General features: G+C 36.1%; 1 protein-coding gene across 2 annotated transcripts in view; it reads left to right on the forward strand.

Annotated features, from left to right (window-relative positions):
• LOC136039172 (probable helicase senataxin) overlaps nt 1–13,953 on the forward strand; it is a 133,775-nt gene that overhangs the window by 100,988 nt on the left and 18,834 nt on the right. For both annotated transcript variants that reach the window (XM_065722686.1, XM_065722685.1), the window contains exons 8-9: nt 260–1,950; nt 9,240–9,334. In XM_065722686.1, the coding sequence (XP_065578758.1) occupies nt 260–1,950; nt 9,240–9,334 (1,786 nt within the window). The remainder of the gene's footprint in view (nt 1–259; nt 1,951–9,239; nt 9,335–13,953) is intronic.

Consider the following 13,953-nt stretch of genomic DNA (forward strand, 5'->3'; position numbering starts at 1 on the left):
TGAAGGTTTGTTAAAGTCACGAGTATAATAATTTGAATTTAGCGTCCCAGAAGTAACTTCCAATGCCGGCCTGGATTCGCTTTACAAGTCCAGCCGATCCTGTCTTCTCGCAAATGGAAATAAACAATAAGCCAGCCAGCTTCGTTTTCCAGCTTCTGAAAAATAGGCGCTTAATCTTTGTTGATCTTTTTATCAGGAAATATCTACCTTTTTGGATTTTCTGTGCCTGATATTTAATTTTCAATTGTTTCTATTTTAGGTAAACCAAAAACTAAACATGTCAAATTCGATCCGAACTTGGAAAAAGCTTTACGAAAACCCGCAATAGCAGAAGTTCTGCCAATGCAGCGACAGGCGCCACAACATCTTGTGTCGCCTATATTGGCAACGTTATTCAGTGCTACTGGAATCCGAGAACAGATATTGCGATGGAATCGAAATTGGCTAAGAGAAATGGACAAAATTAATGCAGATAAACAACCACCGCCCGCTGCACCAATCGAGTTCTTCCCAAATGGTTTTGTGCAAATTCCGTTAAATTTCTCAGATGTTAATCACTATTTATCTGTATTTGGACCACCGCTGATGCTGGAAACACTTTATAGAATTAAAAAAGAATATGATGATTTGAATAATCGTCAGGGGAAAGACCATGTTTGTACCTTTACCAATTGTACAGATGGTATTGGAGATACTGAAAGTAATCTCTGTACATTGACTCTCCATACAATCAAACCTGAGGGTCTTTCGGTGTTCAATTATTTAAGGGAAGGTTCCTTAGTTGTAATAAGGGTACCAATTAAGTCTTATGATGAGGGTAACAGAAAAGTTAAGATATCCTACAATGCAATGTTCGGCTATGTTAATGTTGTGCAATTTGCACGCTTGGAAGAGACGCCAGGTGAAATTAATCCTGTATTAGTGAAGCAGTATATCCAGGGGAAGACGGGAAATAAAGCCTTTGTCAAGGTTGTTATCCAGTGTCGAAAAAAGACATTGATCGTACCGAACCCGATTGATTTTGAATCCCCAGTATATATTAAAGTTGTCGCTTCATCTATAAAATCTTTGATACGATTGTACCCTCTGGCACTAAAGATTAGTGAGTCACCCTTGAGAAAGATGATTTTACAGCCAAAGTATTGCCAACCCCGAAACTTTCGAAGAGTTCCTCTAGATGAACATTTTGACTCTCTCAACCCTGCTCAAAAGCATGCACTGAAGTCAATCATATCTCAGTGCATGGAGAACCCCAATGAGCCCCATATCTGTCTACTTCAGGGGCCGCCTGGTACGGGCAAAACTAGAACAACTGCTTCACTTATACTTCAGCTTCTGCTCCTGAATCCAAGCTACAACATTTTAGTCTGCTCACCGTCTAATGCAGGTGTAGACGAGATTGTTCAAAGGACGAGGAAAGAAATGAAAGACCTTAAGAAGAGTTTTAAAATTGTGCGCTATGGTGTCAGCAATAATGTGAGTTGTGCTACTCAGCCGTTGCTGCTTGACAACCAAGTTCAGAAGGCCCTCACAAAAGATCATTTAGTCTCTAGACAAAGAAGAGAAGAAATAAGTCTTGCTAAAATTCATATTGACAGATTAAAAACAGCCAAACGTTGTACTAAAAGAGCGGAAGCAGATTTGCTAATATTGAGAAAGACTCATCAAGATGAGTTGGATAGAATCATGGAAAATCGTAGTAGTGATGTCAATCGTCTAAGAAGACTATTCATAAAATCTGCTCATATTGTAGCCACAACTCTGTCGTCCTGTTCTAATGATGCTTTAGATTCATTGATTGAGAAGACGGGCAAGAGGTTTGATTTTTGTGTTGTGGATGAAGCGTGTACGTGCACAGAAATGGAAATCATGCAACCTATTTCATATGGCATGAAAAATCTTATTTTGGTCGGGGATCATAAACAACTTCAAGCCACAGTTTTTTCCAAGGTTTGCTCAATTCTTCTTCTTCTTCTGGGCATTCTTCTATCCCCATTCCTCTCTTTCTTTATCTTTCTCGTTATATCTCGCCCTCTCACTCTCTTTCCCATTACTGGGTGGTTTTTTCCCGATGACTTTCTCGTTCTGTTTTGTTCTTTCCGGCTTTCTTGCTAAAATGGGTTTTACCTTCTATAACTTAAACTAAATGTATTAAACTAAGCTGTATTCGGAGATGGGATTTCCGCGAAAGGAAGGTGCTAATATACCAGTAAATTGAGGTACTATTAGTAGTGTTCTCCCCCCCCCCCTTTATCTTTCTCTCTCCGCTTTATTTTCTCTCCTATTTCTCCTCTTGCGCTCAATGAATCTTGCTCTCCTGTATACAGGGCAGTTCTTAGGCTTGGTGGCGCCCGGGGTAGAATTAATTATGGAACCCCTTTCTGACTCAGATATAAACAAAAAAGCCGTGGTGCCCCACCCGGCTATGGCGCCCCCTAGACACGGTACCCGAGGTAGCTTTTCTCCGGAAAGCTTTCAAGGGGGGGACTCCTCCACCTTTTTGAACGGCCCTGCCTATGTTTTTGATTTCGGCTAAAATTCTTTTCGTTCACTTCCCTTTTATTAAAACTCTTTGCTCTTTATTTTTATTTATTGCTTTTTAGTTTGTTTTGTCTCATTATCTTAGTTACCAGTTGACTATTATCAGTACGTTAGGTTTGCTTTCTTTGTTTGTTTATATGCTTGCAATGATTGTTCCTGTTTTTCTCTAATATTCTCAAAAATTATGTAGCTTACATTACAAGGCGTAAGTGTCTATCATAATAATAAAGAAACAAGGAAAAATACTGTTAGTTCAGTTATCATTGTCTGAAGTATTTTGCTATTATTGTCACATATAAATATTTACTAGTTTCAATGTAACTGCCGCCAAAATGCACAGATATAAAATTAGGAATTTATTAAGTAAGCAAAAAAAAAAAACATCAGAAACTTAATGTGTTTCCTGAAAAATGCTTTCGGGTTTCTGTTTGAGTGTTAAGGCTTTGAATTTCCTTTGTGGCTCCAGCCAAGATGACACAAAATGATTTTCGTTTTCAAATGAAAGCGTTTGGAAATCGTAATTTGGTTGTAAAAGCTTAATTTGATTCAAAAAGAAATGAAGTTCAGGAAATTACCATTACTTACCCGTTTTTTCACTATGCTTCTATTAGGTATATTCGCCAACTTGAATTTTTCGACCAAAATACGAATTTACTTCTAAGGGGTAGGGAGGGGATTTTTCCCTCCTTGATTTAGCCCCTCACCTAGTTGATGCCCTCCTGCTGGTTTGTATAAAACTATGGGCCCTGCTCCTGTTGATTAACGGTTTATTTATAATATGCTTTTGTCCAGCATTTTTCATAGTTGCAGTCAAGTAAAAAGCGAACCACGGCTAATAGTAGCCGAAATTTTCAGTTTTCAAATAAACTACCTAGTGATCGCATCCAATGGATAATATATGAACAGACAATCTAACGCAAGCATCTTTTGAAAAGTTGCTTCTCTGGGTATGGTGCCATATTTGACTGACTTTACCGATAGGCATGCGGTAACTTTTTCTTCGGGTAATAATCAGCTTGTCTCATCCTTCTTCCAAGAGAAATTACTGGCTCAGCGACAGTTTTTTTTTTTTTTTTTTTTTTTTTTTTTTTTTTTTTTTTTTTTTTTTTTTTTTTTTTTCAGCAGCCTCTGTCTGATCAAGGCTCCAGTATTCACTATGAATTTTTTTTTTTCGTCTCTTCAGAGATAGTAATGCGCATCGTTTTAGGTAGCATGATGGACACTCTCTGTTTATGAAAGGGGCTTGAATTTTGCTTTTGAATGCTAGGAGTTTTTCTTTTTGTTTTGTTTTCTTATATTTTACTCCTGAAACTGGTTTATTCTGGAGGTTTGCTTAGGGTTTTTTTTTCTGGCTCCTCGCTTGTTCCTTTGCGTCAGAGTTTTTACGCCCACTTTTCCTTGTTGTATGTACTTGATATTTTTTTTATTATCTACTCCTTTTATTGCCCATATTTTTTATGAAAATCCTATTTCATCTTCTTCCTTTAAAGTTTTAATACTAATTTGGTCTTAAATGTAACCACTTTTGTATTCGAGCATCCTATGTTTATAAAAAAGGAATAGGTAAAGAATACGGCATTAGACTTTAGAGTCCCTACAGGTGGTGCTGATCTCTTTTTTTTACTCTTCAGCCGGGAAGTGCAATGGGAGGCGGGGGGCTGGGTGGCAACCATCCTGTGCTCTCGCACAACCTTCCTGTTTACCTTCCCAGATTTCTCCAAGTACCCATTTAGAGCTGGGTCTATTTTATGTTTATGATAACAACAAAATACCTAATTCAATAGTGAAAAAAAAAGAAATCACCGGTGCAACAGCACAAACACAGAAACAAACGCACACCATAAAAGCAAACATGAAAAATATAAATTATACAAAATAATAATAAATATTAAATAATAAAAAATATATAAAATATAATTAATAATAAATAATATATACAAAAAAATTAACCATATAAACAAAAAAGACAGACAGAAGGGGAAAGGAAGACTGTTTTCCTACTTTAGTAATTAATATAGATCAGCACTTGAACGAGGCCTTAACCCTACTGTTGAGGCCTGTACTTGAAGAGCTGGGTCTATCCTCTGTTTGTGATAATATCAAAATTCTTAATTCAATACTATAATTAGCTACTACAGCTGAATGGATTTGACACTTTCCTTTAAATGTTGAGGATTGAGTTTAAGTCACTATGTAGTAGTGATTAGTACCATGTCGTTGATTGGCACTCTGACAGAAGACCAGATAAGGGAAATGCACCAATTGGAGACTCCCAAAGTGTCCCTTTTTTAAGTTTTCCAGTTACAGACTTCCTTACGGAGGAAAATGTTTTTCCACTCCACACCGGAAACGTCTTTGTCGTTGACTTTGTACCTAGTTTATACTAATCATTAACAAAAAAAATAAATGAGGAGTAAATATACTAACCACTTGGAAAAAATTGACTATATTTTTCATGAATACAAAAGTGGAAAAATATATAGATTTGCTACTATAAATAGCATGTCTACTTAAAGTGAAATTACCAACCACCACCAAAATTTGTGCACCGTGTTCTCTACAAACAATCAAAATAGTGTTTGCCGGGTTGTATCAAAAGAGAGCCTCAGAGCTCTTTGTTATTACACGCAAAATCCCTTCATTAATCACAACAGTGAGAACCGGAAAATTTTTAAAAATATTCTGAGGTCTTTATCGCCAGCCTTGCTCTCTAGAATCATTGAGATTTTAATGGGAGGAGGAATGGAGATTTTAATGGGATGGGAAGCTGAGGAATGTTTTTTCAACATAAAGACTTAAAACAAGCAGAAATTGTTACGTATATTAGGGGGTGTTGCCCCTCCTCAATACCTCGCTCTTTACACTAAATTTCAAATTTTGTCCCAACTCTTAAAGAACAACGTCTTAAGCACGAGGATCGTTTAATTAGAACAATGTTAAGCTTTTTCAAAGTGCTACGAAATTTTAGGGTGAAGTCATGTGCTGAGGAGGGGGCAACATCCCTCATATACACAATAACTCATGTTCGTTTTTAAATAATTATATTGCTCCTTACTTTCCGTCGAAAAAAGTTTTTTTTTTATTTAGCAGTTGAAAATAAAAACACACTGCGGGGAATGGAGTAGATTTAAAAAAAGGAAAGACATTAATGGTTTGATACGTAGGTATTGAATTTGGAGATCATATCCGGGGAGGGACACAGGTCCAAAGGCCCGGATTTAAGATTCTGTCGTCTTTATCTTTTTATGCCAGCCTTGCTCTCTAGAATAAATGAGATTTTAATGGGATTCAAGGAAGCTGAGATTTCCGTGCTGATGGTTATACTTTTCAAAATATGTACGCTAGGGGAATTTTGTGACTAAGGCTCTTGGGAAATTTACTCCTTTGCGTGTTTCTTCGTGCAAGATTTTCTCTAAACATTTGGTAAACGATTTGCTTTGACGATTACTTTGACACTTTCTTATATATGAATTTTTTATTCAAATAGCATCCTCTTTTACTTACACATTTTTACGCACAGAACTAATTTCACTCTCACTCCATTTAACTTACATCCTTTAACTTAATTTTGGAAAAAATTCATGTGAATGACTACTTATTTCTGAACATTTTTAGAGCCTTATACGTCATTTCCGCCTCAGAAGTGGTCATATTGTCTTTAGTATATATGAAGCATGAAAAATTACACAAGAAAGATGGCTAAGGATAAATACCAAGTGTAATGAATCTATTTACAAAAGGCGTTTCAAGCAGTATCATAATTACTAGAGAACAAAAATGTTAATTAACAGTTGGTTAAAATGAACAAACAGGGCCATCAAATGAGACAAGATCAAAAGGACGACCTGAGAAATGCAAATTCACAATGGGTGAAAATGAACAACCTAGACCATCAAATGTGACAAGACTGATCCGAACAGCTAAGGCAAAAGGCTTTGAAAAATGTCTCAAGTAGTGATGAGTGAAAACGAAGAAGAAAGAAAAATACAGTTAGAATACTTTGCTTCAATGACAATAACGACGAGTCAAAACAAAAGTGAAAATCCGAGAAATCTCCAGTTAGAAGATAGGCCACAGTAAAAAATAAAACGAGTCAAGACAAAAGTGAAGATTGAAACACGTGGTTACAAAGACATACAACAACGAGGAGCAGAACGAATTAAAAATGAAAGCGAAGGAAAAGGTTAAAGGTTAATGTAAAATCACGTGTTCCAATGCCTTTGCCCTCTGAAATATCTAAAATTGGCATAATCATCGTTTTATTCTTTAATTTCAAAATTCTAGGGTGGCAAATCAGCAATTTCAATTGAATTAAGAAATCCCTCATGAGTTTATCCCTTCCTTCCTGCTTAACACGTTTCTTATTCGATCGTAGTTTTCAGAAATACTTAAATTCCGTAATTTCAAAATTATCGGTTTAGTCTTTAGTTTTAAGTCACATTTTCGTTTGCAATGCAATTTAATCTGTTGCATTCACCGTTGAATGTTAAAAAAAATATATAGTCGTTTAGTGTGTGTCCCAAATATTTGTTAAATATCCTTGTTTCTGACTTTCACCGGAGGATGTCGACATTCACCATGCACTAATGGTGAACGCTGAGCATTCCTGAGATTTATATATATATTTTTTTTCGTAATTCAGTCGTGGTGATTTTTCGCTGCTCTTTGTGGGAGGAATGACTGTGAAAGTAAAATATAGAATACTTTTTAATTAGAAAAGAAAAGAAATATAATGAGAAATTAAGATAGTATAAGCTTCGGATGTGACTTAATCAGTGAATTCCCTCCCATTTCATTCTAGATCCACCATTGCTTAGTATATGTCAGCCAACACAATTTTATAAAGTATTTAAATTTTTTTGGTATAATTTAAACTTCAGTGTAATGAAAAAGGAATTACCAAAATAGTTTTTTCCTTTACATTCCAGATTATTAATCAAAAAAATTATATTATATTATACACATGTATTTTATTATTCTTTTAAACCAATGATCAAACTGAATGCCTATATGAGGTCACCTTGGATATATTTTGAAATACATTTCATTTTTTTTATTTTTTTTAGATTCAAATGCAACGAAAGTATTTCTACCGACATATGATTATGTAACATTACATACATGTTTTTTATGATCCTTTAAATCTAATTTTCAATAGCCCCCCTCCGACTCCCTGGTCTGGCCATTTTCAGTCTTTGAATTCAGTCTTATTATAACCCTTTAGATAGAATAACCTACACCGTGACTTAATATATATTATTATTAGTAATCAGGTTATTAATTAATATTATACTGTTACCTCTTTAAATGAGATAACAGTATAATAATTATCTCTTTAAATGAGATACCCCCCCCCCTCCCGAAATGTTTGTCGGACTCGCAAAAATGTAACAAAAATGAATATAATTAAATTTTAGATACGTGTCTTAGATTTTTTTTATCAAAAAAGAAAAAAGAAATTATTATACCCCCCCCCCCAAAAAAAAAAAACTGGATACGACCCTTGGCAAAGCTTTTTAAATATAATCAAAAGCTTTCACAATTGGAAATATAGACAATTTTTCATTCATTTTGAAAGAACAAGCAAAATTCAGCCTTGGTATGGAAAAGCAAACCCGTATTCAATACGTGTCTTAGGACTGCTTGTAGAAATGTTGGTATCTCCAGTCTATTAGTCAGCCCAACTAAAACGAGTGCCACATGCTCGGCTAATCTCTTGTCTGAAGTTCTAGTCAATCTAAAGTTTTCGTCTAGTCAATTCAAACATCAGTATTAAAGAATCAAAGAAAACGTTGTGTAATTTTAGCCCACATAATTTCATTGGTATATACAGGCCAGGATTTACGCATACGCCCAGTAGGCCCGGGTCTAGGGGGTGCACAATGCAGAGAGGTGCAAAAAAAGACACCGGGTGATTTCTTCTCTTGATGTGATTTTGCTGAGCTGCCTATTCACAGAAAAATGATTTTTCCTGAAGTTTGGTGATTCGAAATTCGGGGAAATCTACGAAAATCTTGCAAAAATGGAGTGGCAAATCCGCTTGGGCCTAAGGATTCCAAAGGTTTAAGTCTGGTCTTGGGTATATAATCTGGTACATAAAGAAAAGTTAAACTGGTTAAATTTTATTCAAAAAAAGTAAAAAAACGTATATTCTCTTCAGAGGACCGGAAACACTTCTGACTATGATTGTACTATGGAGAACATTCGCGTCAGGCACTCGTTTTATAAAATCATGTGATTGTTTTGAGATAAGTGATTGGCTGAGAGTTACTAACAGTTACCAATTAAATAAATTAAATTATACAATTAAATAAATTAAAGAATGAAATTATATAATAAATAAATTATACCAACTGCATATGCTTCAAAGGAAGTCTGAAAAAGACTTTCCAACAGTTTTCGGACATTGAAATTTTTTCGTTTGAAGCAGTAACTTTTTTTGCTTTTTCAAGGAACACAACCAAAAAGTTTCTACTTCCGTCTAGAATCTCCATCAGCAAAACAGAAAGAGGCTTTATTCAATGAAAATGCTTCATACTTTTTCAAAGTGTATTTATTTTTTTATATTCATTTTGTCTATGAACATAAACAGCATTTGCTTTATTCAGTATTTGGTTTTATTTCTAGAGAAATGTATGCTCTAGATTTAGATAATCTCAGAACATACTTTTTTTTACTGGTTTTCTATTCTTTTTTAGGTCGCAGCCAGTGTTGGTTATCACAAATCACTTTTTTGGCGACTTGCTAAAGTATATGGCGATGATAATATCCTGTCTCTTAGGACTCAGTACAGGTAAGGAAAGAGAATAGATATGTCTTTACCCAAATCTTGTTCAAATTTGTTATTGAATAAACTAGGGTCATCGTCTCTAATCTCAATATGTCCTACTCCAATTCGACTTAACGTTGCTTTGTAACCAAAGGCCGATGCCACCAGAACACTCAATCCAATAAGGCTATAAAATGTTAGCATAAATGAATCCCCTCTCTTATATACACTTATTGAGTCAATATGATTTGGCTTACGAAAATACGCCATATAAGAAAACCAATCAAATTGAGGTGGACTTTTTACCACTATAATAATACTGCTGCGGTTAAGATAGGACATTAGGTTAGTTACTGGTTTTGTATTGCTACTGGAGTTAAGCAAGGTTGTGTCCTATCCCTATTTATATGGATCATTTTGTTGTACTTCGTCTGAAGAGCACAGGAAAGGCAATAGGAGAACACGTAATCAAATGGGGAGGAAAAAAATTCCTGGGCGTATATTATGCTGATGATTTAAGCATCCTAGATGAAAGTGGAAGAAAATTAAATGAATTTTTATTAATCCTGTGGGTTCAGGGTGCTAGAATAGGTCTGAACATTAATAGTAAGAAAAGTAAGTTGCCAAGGGTAGGAATAAGTGAAGATGAAAAGGTGACGTTGTGTAACGAAAAGATTGATCTAGTGGACAGCTTCACTTACCTTAGTAGTATCATAGGCAACGTATAGTGTTGCCTATGGTAAAGGCCATAAGGCTCCATTGTTTTATTATTATTATTTTTTCCTAGAAGCACTTCTTATGGAAGGGGTGGTTGTAGAAACTTTGGAGATGGCTCATTCGGTTAAAAATTAAAAGTTCTAGTGCCTTTTTTAAGAGTCAAAATTGATAGAAGGGTAACTAGCCCCCTACCCATCCCCTTTTTCCCCAAATGTTTCTGATAAAAATTTTGAGATAGCCATTCTGTCAAAAATAGTTCAAAGATGAGATACCAAAAACTCCGAAGTCGATATAGCCCCCAGAGCCCGGGGGCAAGCATTGTAAGCTACGCCCTGGGGGCATATATGGTTCTTACGGAAGGGGTGCAGGTTCTATAAAATTCAGAGGCGGCTCATTTGATTGTAAATTGAAAGTTCTAATTAACTTTTTAAGAGCCAAAAGAGATTGGAGGGCAACTAGCCCCCCCCCCCCTCCGCACCTCTTTTTCCCAAATGTTTCCGATCACAACTCTAAGATAGCCATTTTGTTAGAAAATAGTTCGAATATCAGATAACAAATACTCCGGGGTTGGCAGAACCCCCCAGAGCCCGAGGGGCAGTTTATGTAAGTTATGCTCTGTTGGGGGGGGGTGTAAAGTTTTTATGGAATGGGTGGTCGTATAAACTTCAAAGGGGCTCATTTGATGAGAAATTGAAAACTCTAGTTCCTTTCTTTAGATTCAAAAGTGATCAGAGGTCATCTACCCGCCCCCTATCATCCGATCAAAACTTTGAGATAGCCATTTTGTTAGAAATACTCCAAGGGTCGATAACAAAACTTTGGTGTCAACATAACCTCCCAGAGCTCGGGGGAAGAGTTGTAACCTATACCCCGGGGACATATAAGGTTATCGTGTAAAGGATGATCGTATAAGCTTCGGGGGGAGGGATGGGAGTCAAATTATTAGAAATTGAAAGTTTCAGTTCCCTTTTTAAGAGTCAAAAGTAATCGGATGGCAACTAGCCCCCTCCCCCACCGCCCTTCCGCCCTTTTTTCCCAAATGCATCTGATAAAAATTTTGAGATTGTCATTTTGTTCAAAAAAGACCAAAGTTCATGTAGCAAAACGCTGGTGTTTAAACAAACCCCATAACCCGGGGGCAAGTGTTGTAAATTATGTCCTGGGGGCAAATAAGGTTTTTATGGAAGGGGTGGTCGTATAAAATTCGGAGGGAGATCTCTTCATTGGAAACTGAAATTTCTATATCCCTTTTTTAAAGTGCAAAGGGACTTGAGAGTAACTAGGCCCCCTGCCCTCTTTTTCCCAAACTCATCCGATCGAATTTTTCAGATAGACAATTTTTTTAATTAGGTTCAAAATCAGATAACAACAATTTCGGGGTCAGTACAACCCCCATGAGCTTGGGACAAGTGTTGTAAGCTATTCCCTGAGGGCATATAAGATTTTTATGCGAGGGTTTCTAAATAGTCCAAAGATCAGATAAGCCCAACCCCTACTCCCACTTAAAGAAAAAATATATTAATGATTAGAAAACCAAGTCGTAAATGTTACGAATAAGCGAAGATGAAAAGGTGACGTCGGGTAACAAAAAGATCGATCAAGTGGACAGCTTCACTTACCTTAGTAGTATCATTAGTAAAGACGATGGCTTCTGTGATGATGTTAAAAGTAGAATAGCCAAGGCTCTGGGTGTTTTTTCACAGTTGAAAAAAGTTTGAGAGAATAGGAAGATAAGTCTGTGAACCAACATTACAATAGTGGAAGCTTTGTTAATGACAGTGGTCAAGTATGTTTCTGAAGCATGGGTTCTTCGAATAAAAGAGGAAGATTTGCTATATGTCTTCCAGAAAAACTATATACGGATTGTTTTGCATACCCAATTGACTGATCGTGTTTCAAACAGTAGGCCATCCGAAAAGTGGGTTCAATTCCACTTTTTTTTTTTTTTTTTTTTTTTTTTTTTTTTTTTTTTTTTTTTTTTTTTTTTTTTTTTTTTTTTTTTTTTTTTTTTTTTTAGTTGACTGTCATGCAAAATTTTGCTGAGTATGCTGAAATTAAAATGTTTGTTTTCCGTACAGTAGTTAAGAAATACGAAATATATTGCCCCATTCTCCGGTGCCCTTTTTTTGGTTTCTCTCTTGCCCTCCAATCGATCTAATCGGTGCTGAAACATTTCTTGTTATATTTGAATCTACTTTTATATGTAATAATTCAAGGACATGTTATACGATCTTGGAAAAATATGTTTCCAATTTATCTGATTTAGGCATTATTAGCTTCCGATTTCCAATTCCGAAGCATTTCAATTTTAATTTCTTTTTCTAAAAGTAATAGAGGATGCCGTGATCAGTTTCCCTCTTACCCACTAAGTCTGATCGGTGCTTGTCCGTTTCTGGCCACATTTGTATCCAATTTCATATATAATATTTAAAGATCATGCAATGGTCTTGGAAAAATGTGTTTCCAATTCAATCTTAATTAGGCATTATTAGCTTGTTTCCGTGTAAAAACTTTAAAACTCCTTAATATTTTCATTTCTAATTCTTCGTCTAAAAGTTTGACAGTTTTGCAATAAAACCAGAAATGTGAGTTGCGGCCCATTAGAAAGATCGTAAAAGTGATGTAATGGAAGCAGACAATGGAGCATAAATGCGTGGGTAGGAAGTTAGAAGCATTTGACTGACTACTTGACTTTTAAAGATTTAAATTAAATTTTTAAAATTAAAAGGTCAAATTTTAATAGCGTATAAAAGTAGCGTAAAAGCGTAAAACAAATTTAAATATTCTTAGTCAAGCACTGAAGACTAGACTGTGCGCCATAATTAATATAGTTAGCAATAGGAGACTATGCTTTAAATATCTACTAAGGGGCCATGTTTGAGGAAAAAGAGAAGGGGGTTTAGAGTTAATTGGGGCAAACATTGAACGTACTCTCTGGAATGGAAGGGATGTGTCTACTGCGAGATATTCGAGACCAGACACGTGCAAGGGGCATATAGGTCTATGCTACCCCCTCCCCTGGAGCCTTGAGATTCTTTGGTTATTTATTGTAATTTTATCATATTTTCTCTTGCAACATTCTTATCTCTGACAAGGCTATATCCAGGATTTTTTTTTGGGGGGGGGGGGGATTTTGCAAAATAAATGTTTTTCGTGAGTGAGGGTACAAAAAAACTTTTTACCCTCGCAAAAATTTGTTAATATTTATTTTTATTACGAATTGGACAAAAATTTGAAGGAGGGGGGTTCAAGCCCCTCACCCCACCCTCTGGATACGGCCTTGATCTCTGGTGGGTTTTTTTTCAAATCCACCCTGTCTTTGAAAAGCTGCATGCGCACCTGTCCAGTGATATAAAGAAAAGTGGTTAGGAGCAACGGCATGGACAATTTTTGTCATTGAAACCATCCCTAGTAGGTCAGAGGGAGTGGGAGAGGGTGTTGTCGGTGGAGTCCACATTTTTGTTGGGGTATCATAAGCTGCGTCTAAGTTGTGGAATTGGGGGATAGGGACTGTCAGTTGCAAGTCCAGAACCATGTCGGTGCTCCAGGATTGATGCGGCGTGGAAAACCAGTTAATCAAGAAGATAAAACTTTTTAGATGGTATTTAATTAAGTTTCCGACTGAAGGAATGGGTTTGCACTGAAATCAGAAGGAAGTGTCAGTTTTTTTTTAAACAAAATGGCTGAAAAGTAAGTCTGTTATGGAGGCTGAAAAGCATCCAATAAAAAGGAAGTTACGGAAAGAATAGAAATTAGAGGACAGCGTACTCTGTTAAAAAAAATTCAAAGATGAGATACCAAAGACTCTGAAATCGATACAACCCCCAGAGCCCGAGGCAGGTATTGTAAGTTATGCCCTGGAGGCGCATAGGGTTCTTATAGAAAGGGTGCAGCTTGTATAAAATTCAGAGGGGGGTCATTTGATT

This window comes from Artemia franciscana, chromosome 19 (genome assembly GCF_032884065.1).
Source record: "Artemia franciscana chromosome 19, ASM3288406v1, whole genome shotgun sequence".
Classification (NCBI taxonomy): domain Eukaryota; kingdom Metazoa; phylum Arthropoda; class Branchiopoda; order Anostraca; family Artemiidae; genus Artemia; species Artemia franciscana.